The sequence below is a fragment of the Mytilus edulis genome, chromosome 2, assembly GCF_963676685.1.
Source record: "Mytilus edulis chromosome 2, xbMytEdul2.2, whole genome shotgun sequence".
NCBI lineage: Eukaryota > Metazoa > Mollusca > Bivalvia > Mytilida > Mytilidae > Mytilus > Mytilus edulis.
The window spans coordinates 102,259,658-102,277,787 of record NC_092345.1 but is presented as its reverse complement, the minus strand read 5'-3'; the positions used below and the strand labels follow the sequence as shown (position 1 = coordinate 102,277,787).

Here is an 18,130-nt window from a genome sequence, read left to right as displayed (position 1 = left end):
GCTCAATGGGTAGTACTGTTAACTTGTAGTGTTTGTTTCATATGATTATAATGCTGGCTTGACTCTACTGTTTAATTTGGGTTATAAAAAAAATCAAATGATTTACTATATTTGTTTTCATTTCTTTCATATTTATTTAAATTACAAACACAGAGTTCATACACATAGAAAAATAACCCCAAAAACACTGGTCAATTAAAAGATGATTAAACAATGTTTATACAGTTAAATCTTTTGTTTGCACAAGTTTCCCCCTACTCCCACATGAAATTTGGGAAATAGGAGGAATGAACCGGTGCGCCCCTTCGAACGAACGAATTGTTGTATGCTAATTAAGGTAAAGATGTTATTTCAACACGAATGTTGCAAGTAATCAGTGATGTTTTTTTTATTTTAAGTTATAGAGTTCATTGAACTTAATGACACTATCAGTGTATTGATAAATATGGCTTCAATGTAATATTTTATCATTATCTAATTACTAATAAAACACCGGCAACAATGCCACAAACCGAAGAAATAATACAGAACGCAAACGAAAAATGAAGATCACTTGTCTGTATACTACTCTCAGTAGCAAATACTATAACTCCAATAAGGGCGAAAGCACCTACAAAATAAAACAAACCTTGATTCAATGTAAAAAAAAGGCACAAAATATTTAAACATTTTATTTTCACATATATTTTGAAATAGGAAATTGTTTGAAAGGCAGGAATCTCTCTTAATCAAATATACCATATGTCATTACGATCATAATTTTTGACCTATTTTTTATGCTTTTCGTTTCAAATCATATATTTGTTGTGCTAGTGTTGTAATGGTCCGTTTCATCGTGCATAGCGATATCTTTTGTTCCAAACCCTTGCTCCCTGCAAAAAGGGACAATCAGAAAGATTATTTTTTTTTTATCAATTTAAGGTTTGTTTTTGGTATTTAAAGCAGTTCTTTCTAACCTTCACTTATATTATTTGTTCCTAGTGACGATGTCAGTGACCAAAAAATAACTGATGGGTAAACACCAGTTAGTCAAAAGATACAGGTTAACTCTTCAATACAAATCCCCAAAAAATATTGGACAGTGAGATAAATGTTGTTACATGTTTGCTGTATAATTGAACCGACTTTGCGTTTAATAAAAAATATGATAATAACTTGAAGTTGTTCGCCATAAACACATCACTCAATAGCTTTAATAATTAAATTCATTTCTATCAATTATGCTTTTTTTTAAATACCTGCTACAATACAACATACTGCTCCTGCCTTCTTCAGGATATCTTTATCTTTCATCACAAATAACTGAACTGCTACAAGGACAACAGCAGCCAACAAGATGATGAACGCCAATGTTTCTAACGCTTGTGTTCCTTTCAAACTGATACAACTAAATTTTCCTACGATAATGAAAATAAATTGGTGTTATTAATTTAAAATTTTAATTTACTGGTATTCAAAGAGAAATTCTCGCATGACTACAAATATGACAAATTTATATTGTGGTAGTGCTCGTAACTTAAATTGTAAGTTAAAATGTTACTTTAACTTATGTGCTTGAATTCAAATTATTTTATAAAATACGACTTAATAAATTTATTGTATCACAGCATATCATATTGATTTTAAGGAGATTTACAGTAATTGTAAAGAAGGAAATAGTCATACAAAACAAAACCAAGATCTCAAAACAAAAGACACAAAATGTCTTCAACATTTTACAGGTGTCTAATAAAGGCAACAGTAGTATACCGATGTTCAAACTCATAAATCCATGGACAAAAAACAAAATCGGGGTAACAAACTAAAACTGAGGGAAACGCATTAAATATAAGAGGAGAACAACGACACAACACTACAATGTAACACACACAGAAACGGACCAAGCAACAGACAAAATCCCACGAGAATAACAAATATAACAGCAAAATCAAATACATGAATTTGGGATAGACAAGTACCGTGACATGTCTTATCGCAATGTGAATTTACACTCAAAAATAAGAGAAAACAAACAACGCAACTTTAAAATGTAACACATACAGAAACGAACTATAATAAAGCAATGGCCATATTCCTGACTTGGTACAGAACATTTTTAAAGAAAAAAAATGGCGGGTTGAACCTGGTTTTGTGGCATGCCAAACCTCCCCTTTTATAGCCATGTGAAATATAACATTAAGATGACAACTCAACACTACAGGACTACAATATAAATAAATTGGAGAATACAATTGACAAAGAAACACACGAACAACAGCCAACAAAAGGCAACAAGTTGAAAATGTTGAAAAGTCTAAACAAGATGCAACACTCGGTGAGTAAAAACTCAATGAACAAATATAACAGAAGACATGTAGAATGCAAGTTTTTGATTTTGGTCACAAATAACTCATCTGTTACATCATAATATTCTCTTTGTAGTATAATGATGCACAGATATCGTAAAAAGTTAAAAATTTAAAACATGTCAGTCTTTGAAAACTGTTTTTTTTTCAAACAACATCAACTTACATACCACATTCCATTTGTTCACATTCCGTTGTTCCGGATCTTGTTGGAAGACATATTTGCCATAAACCAGCATGATACTCTGCATCTCTCATTTTACGGTACAACCAATAAGAGGTCGCAAAACCAATTAATTGTAACACAAACGAAACAATAGCAACTACGAAGCCAGCTATAGTAATAGGTTTTGCATCCCATAATATCCCCATCTTAATCTCTGTGATTTCTCTGCCACAATGTCACAATATTGATAAGTAGATACAAATCTATACTGCGTTTGTTACTACAGTCATGTCATTTAACACGAGGAAACTTGATAATAGGAGTAAAACTTAGTTTTGATCGATAGTGAAAACACCTTTCAATGTACAAATGATTTCATTCGACAAATCTTATCAGTAGCATACGCCTATCAAAGCAATATACCAAAGCAAACCACAACTAACACGTACACTCAAATCGACAACGCATCCACCCTAAATCTCAATTAAGTCTATAATTGTTTTTTTTTTGTTAAACATTTTCCTGAACCTTTGATTTGATTCTGTTATAGCTATTAAAGATATGGAAATAAACTTTATAACCAAAGAGATATACAATGCTGTTTTTGAGGCAAATATGGTCTCGTACGATTGCATCATATGTAATTTGTTATAATGAGAAGGTGTGTGGTATATTATGGCTGTATGTCACAAATACTGTCGTACCAATATGTGTAGGAATGATCCAATGGTATGGTATGGGGTATCTAATATTGGTATAGTACAGTACAATTAGTGACATACCCTTGTAATCCAAAAATATATCTTGGTATGGTATTGGGGTAGGTACAAAACTGCAATACCTTTGTATGAAATAATGATACGGTGGTATAGTTGTCACTATCAATATAAACTTCAGAACTAGAAAATAAAGAAACAACAGACACGGCTTCATCTGCCTCGTTTGTTTTATTAATACCCCGAATATGACATAGGCGCTCATCTCAGTACAAGAATCAATTTCAAACGAGACAATTGTAAATTTTAAATCATGTAGCTGCTACTCAAACTTTGTTAAACGTCACTAGTCTCTGAGCAGAAATACACTTCAAACTGAAAATATAGAGAATTTCCGATAGGTGAAACACTTTTGGCTAGGACTACATCACCTTAAAATCTTCGTTACTGCCCTTCACGCTAATGGGGTAGAAGGGCAGTAAGGAGCTAAGGCATCACCTTAAATATAAATAACATATATCGATGACCAAAAAACAAAAACGTTGGACAGAAAGTCACCTGACAAAAAAAGTCAGTTTTGACATTATTTTATCTTAGAGTAAGAAAATCCTTATTAGAAAAGATTTGTTTTAACTATATAGATAAAGCAACTTTTTAATAAAATTGTATTTAATAAATATCAAAAATGATCAAATACTGAATTGTTAAGAAAACAAGATGTCAATTAAAGTGGCTTGGTACTTTTTGGATGGTGACTTTGTAGCCGGTGACTTTTTGTCATATGACTTTCTGTCCGTTTACTTAAAAAAATGTGTTTGTTATATTATGATTATGTTTCTGTATGTGTTACATTTTAATGTTTTGTTTCTATTGTGTCGTTGTTTTCCTCTTATATTTGATGCGTTTCCCCTCAGTTTTAGTTTGTAACTCGGATTTGTTTCTTTCTCATTCGATTTATGAGTTTCGATAAGCGGTATAGTACTGTTGCCTTTATTTATGAAAAATAAAACTGTAAAAAGAGAATTGGACAATCTTTTATGTTTAAAAAGAATATAACATGACATCTTTGGGATGTTTTATATACAAGGAAGTCACTGTGTAGCAACAAAAATATCACATCCGTTTTGTTTATCAAGAAAGTATGTCGTAAAACAAATGCACACAACAAAAACCTTCAGTTACCAGGAGAATGATTACTAACTGATTGATATTTATATAAAAACTTATGCAGTTTATAAAAAGAGGAAGGTGATCGTTTCTTCCGGAAACCTGACTACGTAGCTAGTGTGATAGAATTGTTTGTTGGAAATTTGTGATGAAGAAGAAATTACCCGAAACAACACTCCTTACAGGTTTCAAGTCTTAGATGCATGATTTTTTTGTATTAGTTAGTAACTTTTAACTAGCTGCCAGTAGCTGCGAGAACACTCAGATCAATACGTAGGTTTTTTTTTTCCAGGACCCGGCCACGTCCACTCTGTGATTTTATTAGATGTATTTCTATTTGTATCCATCTGATGCGTAAAGCCTTTTTCAACTCATTTTTATAGTTCGTTCTTATGATGCATTGTTACACCATTGTTCCAGCTTAGAGGAGGGTTGGGATCCCGCTTACATGTTTAACCCGCCACATTCTGTATGTATGTGCCTGTCCTAAGTCAAGATTTTATAATTCAGTGGTTGTCGTTTGTTGATGTGTTACATATTTGGTCTTCGTTCATTTGTATGCCCAATCTATGGGCATTATGTTTTCTGGTCTGTTCGTCCGTCCGTCTGTCCCGATTCAGGTTAAAGTTTTTTGTTGAGGTAGTTTTTGATAAGTTGAAGTCCAATCAACTTAGTAAACATGTTTCCTATGATATGATCTTTCTAATTTTGATGCTAAATTAGAGATTTTATCCCATTTTCACGGTCCATTGAACATTGAAAATGATAGTACGGATGGGCATCCATGTACTTGGGACACATGCTTGTTTATTACATAAATAAGCCGTAAGTATATATGTATCTCTTTCTACAGCTAAATAAACAAATCAGTCCAATTTATTTTTTCATGGTTTAAAATTCATAAAACGAAAATTCCGCGAAATGATGTTATTGTCTAGGCATGGCAACGAAACAAGGTGACGTCACAAGTATGTTTCCGTAAACAAAAAAACAAATGTAAATACCGGGCGTTTTAAAGCTTCTTGTACGCCTCAGAACGAATAAAATTCCATTGAAAGAAAACATATAAGTGAAAATTACGATTAAATAAAAAAATATTGAATTATATAATATTACTTATATTATCAAAATTGGGTAAAACGGAACAGCCAAAACAGTATCGTATGTATAGGGCTTTCACGGTTAACAAAATTACCGAATTTTTCCTATTAGAATCGAAATAATTCATGGCAGCCGTAGATTATTTTTTAAGTGAACACAACTCTCATTGAATGACATGCAAACTGACGTTAGTTCAAACATTGTTACTACGATTGACACAGGAAGACAATAGGTAGGCAGTCCGTTTACATTATAACAAAATTTGATTGGTTGATGGATTGAAGTGATCATAGTGTTTTGTTGGAATTCAGTTCAAGTTAAAGACTTTTATAGGAATGACAAAGATGAATTTTCATCTTGTTAAATACAAATGCATCCATACTTTTGAATGAAAGCAAAGAATCTGATTTGATATCTATTGCTACCGTTGTTACTAATACACGAGTATTAACTAACTTTTTGTGTCAACCAGACAAAGCATTTTAGTACTGAAACTGATCTCGAAGAAGCTGTATAAACGGTTTTATATACTCGAGTAACACACGAATGACAGAATATTATCTATGTTTTAATTTTGTAATGGTCGTACAAGAGTAACCTAACAATTTAACGAGATTTCTAGATTTTGGTATTCGCCTCACCTTTACAATGTTAATTGGTGGGTCTTTTGCAGGCATTTTTGTATTTCTGTAAAAAAATGCAAAATAGAAATATTATCCAGATACAGTTCAACGATTTCTAAATGCAAAAAATTAAAAATAATCCTCTAACACTTTGTCTGTTACATCGCTGTGTATTACTATTTTCTACTAGTTTATTAGCCAAATGTTGCATTCCATTTGTTGACGTGGTCAAGCATGTTACAATTTTGAAAGAATTTTTCGTAAACCGGCTGATCCAATGGAAATTTAAGAAAGGTTAACCTGCATACCATAGAATATCGCAGCAATTTATTTTTTACCTTAATTGTTGATGGAATTTCACGGGAATGTCATGAAAATGAAATACATTTTTATAGGACGGGAATGTGATTACTTATACTTCTTTTTTGTTCGTATATAGTTCTCATTCTGGCCTCAGATTTTTTTGTGGTTGTGCTCTGTAAAAAACAATAGAAAAAAGTGATATATTAACGGTTCACACGACAGTGAAACAGTGTTAAGATATGACAAAGGCTATAGGGCAAGGGGGGAAACTTTGAGATGATCTGCATGAAGGATATGTTGATTTACTCTGCTGAATATAAACTGTAATGTATGAAACATTGGTTACTTTGTAGTCTTCCATCTATTTGTATATGATGGAAACACAATACTTTGATGACTTGGTTCCTGATAAAGTGTTGTCATATCTCTCTAAGTCGAAACTGTCGAAAGTGTCTAAGAAAATAACATAGCTACAAACAAAGCATATATCCCATTAGACTAGAGATAAAGGATACAACAGATACATATAAGTCGGCCTAATATCTTGACTTACATCTAGAAATTGACAATGAGGGTCGATCGAAAACAAAACCTTACGACACAAGAGATGATTTCAGCTTTCCAATTGTGAACTTTCCATTTCTAAGTAGCAACATTCCAGCAGCACCTGCATACGGTGTATATATCTCCCAATTGATACGATATTCCCGTGCTTGCATTTCCTATCATGATTTATTTGATAGAGGGTTGTTGCTCACAACTTGAGGAAGCTATTAAATCAAGAGTTCCAAATTGTGAAGTTGAAATCATCTCTTCGTAAATTTTACGGACGCCATCACGAGTTGGTTGACCGTTATGGAATAACCGTTTCACAAATGATATCGGATATGTTCCGTATGTCGTAACTACAATCCCCTTCCCTTTCATGAATGTGACCTACCAAATTAAGACTATTTACCGGATTTGTTATAAAATAAGCAACTACTAGACGGGTGCCACATGTGGAGCAGGACCTGCTTACCCTTCCGGAGCACCTGAGATCACCCCTAGTTTTTGGTGGGGTTCGTGTTGTTTATTATTTAGTTTTCTATGTTGTGTCGTGTGTACTATTGTTTGTCTGTTTGTCCTTTTCATTTTTAGCCATTTGTTGTCAGTTTATTTTCGATTTATGAGTTTGACTGTCCCTCTGGTATCTTTCGTCCCTCCTTTAAGTGTCGCGAGAACCATTTTATCAACCGCCTATTAAATTTTTCAGACAGTTGGAATGTCACTTTCCAAAACTTTAAAGTTTTTTCTAATTTGTGTCAACTTTGATTTTATTTGTTTGTGATTAATTTCTTGCGTGTGTATGTGCTGTATGTTGTCATTTTTGCAAAAAGAATTATAAAATGGAAGATTTGGTTAACCGTTAAACCAGGTCCAACTCACCATTTTTCTTAAAATGTCCTGAACAAAGTCTGGAATATGGTAGTTGTTAACAAATAGTTCGTTTCTATGTATGTTGGCGTTTGTTTATGTTGCACTTCAGTGTTCCTGTTGTTCTCTTGCTTTTCTCTTATAGGTTGCACTTTGGTAATACAGCTGTCGCTCATACCACGCCTCATTTGAGGAGATATATAATATTCATAGATAATTTGATTTGTTGACATACTGGTTCACCGACATAATCACATGTTTCATCTCGTAGAGACATAACTTTGGACTGGTAATAGTATAAAAAAAAAACATACTTTTGCGATGAAAAATGAAGTTCAGGGCATATCCATATTGAAAATTTGCCTATGTTTTGACCTTTGAATAACATAGTAGCGCATATCTTTCCATTCTATGATATACTGTTTCACGAAACTTCAGAGTAAGTGTTTAGCCCCAAACGGAGTTCCTATGGGAAATTGCATTGTGTTTTTTCCCAACCGATTTATGACCCTGAAACACCTATATAATTCATACACTTTCATCAAACCAATTGCAACGACTTTTTATAACCACAGAAGGGTATGAAAGGCTTTTGCCAACAGGATATAAAATCGAAAATTCTCGATTGCTCTTTTTAATCATCACATTCAACTAAAGGCTCAAGATGTTATTGTGGAGGACTTGACTTCCTAGATAATTACAAACTTGACGAGTTATTGTTGAAAAAGCTGAAATATCGAATTTCGCAAATTATCACTTGGCAGACGTCAAGGTTCATAATGGATGCATTTGAGGACTACGGGGAATTGAGGAAAAATGGTTAAGTGCGAACTAGATGAAGCTATATTTGACATTTCTCTGAAAGAAATAAAAGCTATTCGGTCACGTACTCAGAATGTCACGTAAAATCTACGTGCAATGAACATACGAGTTTCTTACCCTTTCAAATAAACTGAGGCTGTGGATACCGTATCCTCTCTTCATGCCAAATATGTTGTAGTTTCTGGAGCCTATCGCAATATTGTTTTTGTATGCAAAAAACATTATAAAATTGAGAATGGAAATGGGGAATGTGCCACAGAGACAACAACCCGACCATAGAAAAAAACAACAGCAGAAGGTCGCCAACAGGTCTTCAATGTAGCGAGAAATTCCCGCACCCAGAGGCGTCCTTCAACTGGCCCCTAAACAAATATATACTAGTTCAGTGATAATGAACGCCATACTAATTTCCAAATTGTACACAAGAAACTAAAATTAAAATAATACAAGACTAACAAAGGCCAGAGGCTCCTGACTTGGGACAGGCGCAAAAATGCGGCGGGTTTAAACATGTTTGTGAGATCTCAACCCTCCCCCTATACCTCTAGCCAATGTAGAAAAGTAAACGCATAACAATACGCACATTAAAATTCAGTTATGCCTACCTAACACACTCGAACATCACAACAAAACTTGGAATACAACATATTCCCCTATATATATATCACCAAAGAAGATATTTTAGAAAATCCCTCATAATTTCCTTTCCTTTGTTATCCACACTAAAAGAAGGAGGAAAATCGTCTGTCTTAATAAACAGATATAATTAATAGAATCACATGAAGTAAAACAATCACTGACAATCAATGTCCAAATTGGTGCGCTTGTTGGCTTGAAACTCCATAGACAGTAAATTTTTAAAATTGATCTTGATTTTGCACTCAAGTAAATGGGAAACAACGCAGTAGTATGTACAAGCTTTTACAATTTTAATATCTGTTCTTAGTGTATTTTTTGTGGGGATGCAAAAACAATCTGCCAAGTCTAATGTGTGTGTTTGTGAGATGCTGTTGTACCAGGCATTTCCATCTGAACTTTTATAGTTTGTTATTACCTTGTACTGTTACACCAATGTCCAAGGTTCGGGGAGAGGTATGGCGCCACAAGTTTGTTTAACACTGCACGCTTTGCATGTATATGTCCCAAATCAGGAGCCTGTTATCGTCGTTTGTTGGTGTACAGTTTTTTTCATTGTTTTGTTCATGTATCAAGTTTTTAGTTTTCTTGCGTCCATTGTTTTACATTGATCATATCGGGGCAGTACGATGGTATATAGTGGAAAACTTCTATTTCATTTGGTCTCTTGTAAAGATTTTACTCATTGGCAATCATGCCTGTTGTTCTTGTGTTTAGTACTTTATTCCTGTCACGTGGTGTTGAGATTTTTTAAACATTGCCATAAGTGGAAGGATGGCTAGAAATAAAACAAATTCACTTGACCACCTTTTCTTAATCGTTACTGTACCGAGTCAGGAATATGACTGTTGTATCATAAAAGCAACAGTAGTATACCGTATCAACTATTCCATTTCTATGTATGTAAGCGTTTGTTTTTGTTGCTTTTCAATTATTTTTGGTTCCGTTTTTTTCCCTTGGTTTTAGTTTGTAACCCAGATTTGTTTTCTCTCTCTTTTTATGACTTTTGAATAGCGTGACACTACAGTTACATTTATATTCCACAGCTTCTTCTGATCATAATACAATTTTAATCTTAGAATTTGCTTCATTTATGATTGTCACGAAAACTCCCCGTAATCAGTATGTAATCTCTTTGATTGTCGTTTCAGACTATATCTTGTAATATCTTATTAAAATAAGCCCGTTAGTTTTTCTCGTTTGAATTGCTTTACATTGTCAATTCGGGGTCTTTTATATCTGAATATGCGGTATGGACTTTGCTCATTGTTGAAGGCCGTACGGTGACCTATAGTTATTAATTTCTGTGTGATTTTGGTCTCTTGTAAAGAGTTGTCTTATTGGCAATCATACCATATCTTCTTTTGTTATATATTTGAATGGCCTTCAGTTAGACGATCGACATCATTTTTGTTTTTTTTCTTGTCGTTGTGTTTCGTGTCTATCTGATAAGTCAAACCTTTTCAAACTTATTCTCACAGTTTGTTCTTTATGTTAAACCACTGTACAGGGATAGGGAGGGTTGATCGTAGCAATGTGTTTAACCCCGGACAAATGTATAGTGTAGGAAGTAAAATCACAAAAAAATTAAAAGGACCGACACTAATCAAATGGCAAAATCAAAAACTCAAACATATCAAACGAATGGATTACAACTGTCTTATTCTTGAGTTGGTACAGGCATTTTCTGGTGTAGAAAATGGTATATTTAACCTGTGCCAAGTCAGTAGCCAGTAAATCAGTGGTTGTCGTTTGTTTATCTGTTACATATTTGTTTTACAAGACATAAAGTTTAAGATCAACAGTAAGTAGTAAATAGGTAAACAAATTACGATTTCTATTTGTTCCGTTTGTTGATAAAGTAGACTTGATTATTTTGTCAGTTTTATGGACTTTTCCTTTTTGAATATACCTATAATATAAAGATAATGTGGTATTATTGCCAATGAGACAACTTTCCACTGTTCAAATGAGGTGGATGTCAGTGATTATAGTTAACCGTTTGACCTTCAAGACATGAATAAATATGAAACAGCTCAATTGAGAAACCAAGAGCCTAAATTATACCAAAACAATTTACGAGGAAGAAATATATCAATCAAGATACATCCAACATCCAATGGATTGGATGTACAGACGAAATCTACAGTCTGTGAAAAATATGTTTTTGAACAATGCAAAAATATTCATATCGACAGAATGTAGTACCGTTATATTACGTATGTATATAATAACAATATCTTGTATGGTTTCAATCTCCTGATAAAAAAAATCCAAAATGTTACAAAAATTGTACAGCAAAATAAACTGTATCTATGGAAGAAATAAGTAAAGGTGTTGTTTTTTTTTTTTTATTAATTTGTGGTAACAAAATCCCTGACTTAAGTATTTAGTAGTAATGTTTGGATGTTGCTCATAGATATTAAATAGTGATCTAGTTCGGTATTTCATTAATACTTTTTTATAATAAGATTGACACTTAAATGAACGATTTGTTCCGATGTCAAGTTTCAAATTAACAAAATATGCTGATTAGTCCAGTAAAGTTCTTGACCTTATCACCAATTTCTTTGTACTTATATGATATTAATACAGTATAAAATTGCCAGTATTATCCAATTATTAATAGAACACCGGCAACTATTCCACCAACTGCAGCAATGACACAAAACGCAAACGAAAAATGAAGTGTACTTATTTTTACACCTTTTTGAGTAGCATATACTATGACTCCAATGATGGCAAAAGCACCTGCAAATATAAAACAAACATTTGTTCAACATAAAAAAGGAATTATGTAAATGTATATATACTTCCTTATCTTTTCATTTTACAAATAGGACAAAGTGTTGAGTCGACAAAATCCTTTCTTAACAAAATGCAACATAATGAAAGATTTGCATTACTATTCTTCTGTTTCAATGCAATGTTCATCTTTCATTTTTTAATGCGAGGTTCATGAATAAAACCATGACAACATTCTTTTGTGTTACTGTCGTGTTTTACAATATTTTGGTGTTTACAAGTTATGTAATACATGCATATATATAGAGAGAGAGGGGAAGGGGAAGGTTGAGATCTCCTAAACATGTTTAACTTCATCGCATTTTTGCGCCTGGCCCAAGTCAGGAGCCTCTTGCCTTTGTTAGTCTTGTATTATTTTTAATTTTAGTTTCTTGTGTATAATTTGGAGATTTACAAGATTTCCTAGAGACTAAACAATTTGTATTTTTATGATTTGATACTATGCACGTCTTTCGACATAGGTAAAAATATTTAGATATACACAAAACGTTAACAGTATTTATTATAGGATTAAACGCCTTTTTACGGGAATTTATTGGTGTATACACTGGACCAATTCACTCACAAGGACTTTTATGATTTGTTTGTGAGTGACTTGGTCCAGTATATAAACCTATGAATTCCTTTTATAAGGCGTTTAATCCTTATAATTCTTTTAAATTGGAGATAGGGAATATATTTTTTCACACTCGTTACCTCTATTACACGTAAATTGTATATTTATGTCACTGTATATGCCTGGCGCATGAATATATTTGTTGGTTAACGCAAACATATGTACTCAATGAAATTTTCTATCCGATAAAAATTAAACTACAACAAACTCTTTTAAATTTTTTACGGGAACCTGTGTGATATCCAGTAATGGCGGACAAATAGCGATTAGGTGTATAGTTTGAAAAGTATACTTGTTCTAAACAATACCTGCTACAATACAACAAACTGCTCCTGCTTTCTTCATGATATCTTTATCCTTCATCACAAATAACTGAACTGCTACAAGGATAACAGCAGCCAACAAGATGATAAACGCTAATGTTTCTAATGCCTGGGTTCCTGTCAATGCATTGGGACAACCAGATACTCCTACGTTTATAAATAATAATTAGTATAACTATTATTAATTATTTACTGAGCACAAACATAATTTTATCTGGAGTACACATATAATAAATTCCCCCTCCTCTATTTCTTGTACAAAAGATTCAACAAGTACAATGTTGTTTATTTGACACAAATGTTATCTCTGAATCTTTCCAGCTGGCACCAAAACTTTTCCATGTAAAAATTTGGACAATTTTTTTTAAAAAGATTTTAAACACTTCACATGACGCATGAAATTAGTTGTATCACAACATAACATAACTATTAAAAGAAGACATATGTCAATGACACAAGTATCAAACAAAATGAAAAAGGAAAACAATGAGTGTCACCCTGATAACTATAATAATAGACAAGTGTCTCAACTAAATGTAAAGCTCAAAATCGTCTCAAATTTGAATACAGTGAACATATAACATTATACCCAGTGGTTCTTGTATCAAATAACTCATATATCAGATACGCTATTCAATCTGTTGTCAAGACGGGTGAAACATGTGCATCAGAATCTTCTGTCCTTTCTAAATCATCCGAGATCATTCTGATTATAGAATGGATTCATATTGTTTTAAAGTCTTTAGTTTTCATTTTATTATTTTTTTCATGGCTAAGTCATTTTATTCGAATAATGAGTTTGACATTATTTTAGTATAGTTTGCATTCTCGTCACTATATATTGATTCACAAATATTTTAAAAGTAAAATATAAACATGTCGGTAGTATGGTTACTTACGTGCATTTAATGAATTTATTGTATAATTAACAATAGCAATGAACATACCACAGCCACTTGTACATGTCGTCGAAATACATGCTTGCCATAAACCGCTATGAACTGTTACACCTTCTATTTTGACATATGTCCAAAAAGGGGTCGCGAAGCCAATTAATTGTAACACAAAAGAAACAATAGCACTTAGAAAGCCAGCTACAGTTATAGGTTTTGCATCCCCGAATATCCCCATCTTAAGCCCTGTGATGTCTTTGCCACAATGTAGATATTTGTTAGTAGACCTAAATTTATACCATATTAGTTGCTACAATAATAAATCATTCGTTATGAACGGATAATAAGAGAAAATTTAGACTTTGGGTGATGATAGAAACACCTTTAAATATACAGAGTATTTGATTCGGCAAATCTCATCAGAGACATACGCCTACCAATACAATATACTAAAGTAAACCAAAAATTACACATAAACAAATACAAATCATATTTGCATTAATTCAATCATAGTTGTTATGCATTTTATTGAACGTTTGAGTTTTCTTGTAAGGGTTAATGGAGGTAGGTAAATAAAAGGTTTTTTTAATAGCCATCCTGTAAAACGAGGCATAGTATGGTTCAATGGTATATAATGTGTTATGGTGAAAAGTTATGGTACAGATACTACCATACATTGGTGTGTAAGAATATTATAATAGGTTTTGGGTATCTTGTGTTTGAAAATCTCAAAAATCCTGGTAGTTCAGAGGGATTCAGTGGTGTGTTATGTGGAATTGTATAAATCCAGCCATTTTCTTGTACGTGAGATTGATTCGTCATCTTGTCATGTTTTTGAATTTAGCCTCTAAATAAATTGAATCGTGTCAATCTAAAACTCACATTTAGGTGCGTTTATTCTTTCAAGGTCACTGTTTGTATTTAAAGATAATTGCAGTTCAAATTCCTGGTTGTGAGCTTTTTTGCTGAAGTAATGACAGTATTGCGCACCGGACAAACATACTATATGTTATTTTTATTTAAGAAAATGACATTAAAATGAAGGGTTTTGAGATCCATCATAAAATCGACTCATAGGTCTTTCTCGTAAATATTACAATCTCTAAACTGTTTTTATACCGCCCGATTTTTTCCAAGTCTAGTGATCAACAACATTCAACTTGACCCTTCATGTAAATAACAAAATCAATCAAGTACATTGCTTTTGAAAGGACGATTAGTTAAATTATAAATAGATTTTATTATTCCGCGATGGCCTCTGAATAATATTTATGACATTTTGTTGATTGAATTCTTGTTTTTATGATTGTAATAAAACTTCCCTCGCATTGTTTAACTTAGATTTATCCATTGGGGAAAACGTTACAATTTTTTTTTAAATCCGTATGAAAAGATTTGCATGTTAATTGTGAGCTTGAAAAAAAATATATCGGTATATACAAAATTAAGGAGAATGGTAGGTGAATGTGATAAAAAAAACTGTGTAAACATAAAGCACAGACATAGCACGCAACTGACTTCAAACCAACATACAAATAGTTAATCCAACAAAAACGCCAAAATATGCATAAATACCGAGTCACACCATGAGACATATCACCAAAATGTACCATAAATAATATACAATTATAGCCATTTTATGAGATCGATACAAGAATATATTGACCCGTAAGTGGAGGTTACATTGATGAGACCCAATCAGAAAAGTTTGGATTGTTAATAGAAAAACTCCATCAATATACTTTTATGCCTTTGGTTTGACCGTCCATGAATTGAACACCATACCTACGGCACTAGAGCGATATAACCTAAACACATAGATATAAATCATAAAAATATACAGTGAGATCATGATTTTGCTTTCAATGTTATATAATATAGGAACGAAAGATACCAGAGGGACAGTCAAACTCATAAATCGAAAATAAACAAACAACGTCATGGCTAAAAATGAAAAAGACAAACAGACAAACAGTACATATGTTCTAATTTTCATAGTACATGGTTTTCCATGCACTATGAAATGTTATACATGAATGACTTTTCATTGTCAGTTGATTGTGAAAGTGAACTCTTAATAACTGCACTAATGAAGTGTACAATCCCCTTAGGCATTTTTCCTAGAAAAGAGCCTACTGATTAAAGATGAAAGAGCAAAGATTTAAACAAAAAAACAAAAAAAAATTAATTTTGCAAATTTTCATACATTTTCTAATGGTACACATATATAAAATAAATAAAACAATGGGGGTAAGGATGTAGGTAAAATAATATTTATTTATTATATACCTTGCGTTTGAGGGATTTTTTTTTCTTTCAAGAAAACAATGCCAGACTGCTGATATATACATGTAAAGAAAAGGATTGTTTGTTTAGAGAAACACAATACATATAAAACTATCAATAAAAAGTATGCATTTAATGTTTGATGGTCTATATTATATGTAAATGCTTATACAGAGAGTTTTATATTTATATAAAAGAAATCAAATTTCAAAAAGGGAATTTATATAACATTGTGTTGCTTTTTAAAATAGAAAAATCTCAAGGTATAAAAGTATTAAATTTTACCTGAAGCAGAAGAAAAACAATCTATCCATTTGGTTCTCACAAATTATGTCAGTGCTATTTCATTTCATCCATTGAAATGATGAATACCTTTGTTTTAAAGTTGGTTCATTATAAAAAGTGAACTCTTATTAAGGTTTGAATATTACAATGGGAAAGGCCAATTTCGCAAGGTCACTCGAAAGTGTGAATATGTTCTAAATTGGTCAGACAATACTTGGTCATGTTTTATGAAGATGTAAGCCCTCGGCTTCGCCTTGGGCTTAAATCTTCATAAAAAATGACCAAGTATTGTCTAACCTATAATTATCAATGATCAGTACTTGGACATCGATTAAAGACAAATTAAGGTAAGAAAGAAAAATTAAGGGAGTCACATACGCTCCAACAGGATCGAGACCAGGTGTGACGTATTGGAAAGTATTTCATATACATTATTGGTCATGCTAATAAGATCAGACGACTAAAGATCTTACAGCGCAAACATATCGCATGTGAGTTTAAAGACCTAAGTACCGTATCGGTCAACTTTTAAGTGATGATGAGTGTAAACAAATTATGTCGATTTCAGTTCTTCTCCCTAATAGCTATGTTACAACAATATTTATATAGGGAGCACACCATTGCCAAGGCGTTGTCAGTTTATTTTTAACTTTAGAGTTTGGATGTCTATCTGGCATTTTTCGCATATCTTTTGTGAATCAGAACTGAGACATGTACACGTCATATGATGCTCCTGTTGCTAAATGGGAAGTTAAAAATGGGAAAGTTGATATTATCACGTTTCTCAGTGATTATAGTTTGAAGTCAGCCATCTATATTTGTATCCCTGAAAATTAAGATATGAAACAGTCCTTCTCCTTTTGACTTATTCCTTATCGCACGTTAACTAGGATATCTGATATGTTTGACCATATTAAATTTGGGTTTATTGAGTGTTGTATATTAACAGCATATCTGTAAGTAAAATTGAAAAACTTTTCTTAGAGGTGGGATGCTTTAATTCAACGAAGACTAAATGCCAATTTGCTGAGTAAGCAACTGCAGAAATACTTACCTCAGTTCACTTATTGGAGACAAGAGACAGGACAGTTTACTTATAGATAAAATCAATATTCATATCTTTACAAATAAAGGCAACAGTAGTATACCGCTGTTAAAAACTCATAAATCCATTACAACACTTGACAAATAATTAGGCCAATGTGGTCTGTCTAAAATGAAAATTATTATTCTTACATAAGTAATTAGACATACTATCGTCAGTTAATCAAAACCATTGCTATTGTACAAGCTTTTGCAGCTCAGTTCATTTTCAGTGCTTGCAAATAACAAAATGATATCTGATAAAAGAAAAATAAATTGTCATTAAATGTGAACAAGAGGGGCGAAAGACACCAGAGGAACATTCAAACTCATAATCGAAAATAGACTGTCGCCGTGGCTAAAAATGAAAAAGATAAACAGACAAATAATAGTAAATAGTTATCAAAGGTACCAGGAATATAATTTAGTACGCCAGACACGCGTTTCGTCTACATAAGACTCAGCATTGGCGCTCATATCGAAATATTTATAAAGCCAAACTAGTACAAAGTTGAAGAGCATTGAGGATCCAAAATTCCAAAAA

At 32.5% G+C, this 18,130-nt stretch overlaps 2 protein-coding genes across 2 annotated transcripts; both read right to left on the bottom strand.

Annotated features, from left to right (window-relative positions):
• Nucleotides 1-283: 283 nt before the first annotated feature.
• On the bottom strand, nucleotides 284-2,775 carry LOC139510726 (uncharacterized). Its single transcript, XM_071297252.1, has 3 exons — nucleotides 2,516-2,775; nucleotides 1,239-1,397; nucleotides 284-610 (listed from the first exon to the last, which is right to left on the bottom strand). The coding sequence occupies exons 1-3, from the start codon at nucleotides 2,715-2,717 to the stop codon at nucleotides 471-473; spliced, it is 501 nt and encodes a 166-aa protein (XP_071153353.1). The 5' UTR covers nucleotides 2,718-2,775; the 3' UTR covers nucleotides 284-470.
• An 8,857-nt stretch (nucleotides 2,776-11,632) lies between these two features.
• LOC139513701 (uncharacterized) lies at nucleotides 11,633-14,434 on the bottom strand. Its single transcript, XM_071302444.1, has 3 exons — nucleotides 13,987-14,434; nucleotides 13,025-13,186; nucleotides 11,633-12,046 (listed from the first exon to the last, which is right to left on the bottom strand). Exons 1-3 carry the CDS (start codon nucleotides 14,168-14,170, stop codon nucleotides 11,907-11,909), a joined length of 486 nt encoding a protein of 161 aa, XP_071158545.1. The 5' UTR covers nucleotides 14,171-14,434; the 3' UTR covers nucleotides 11,633-11,906.
• Between the last annotated feature and the right edge of the window lie 3,696 nt (nucleotides 14,435-18,130).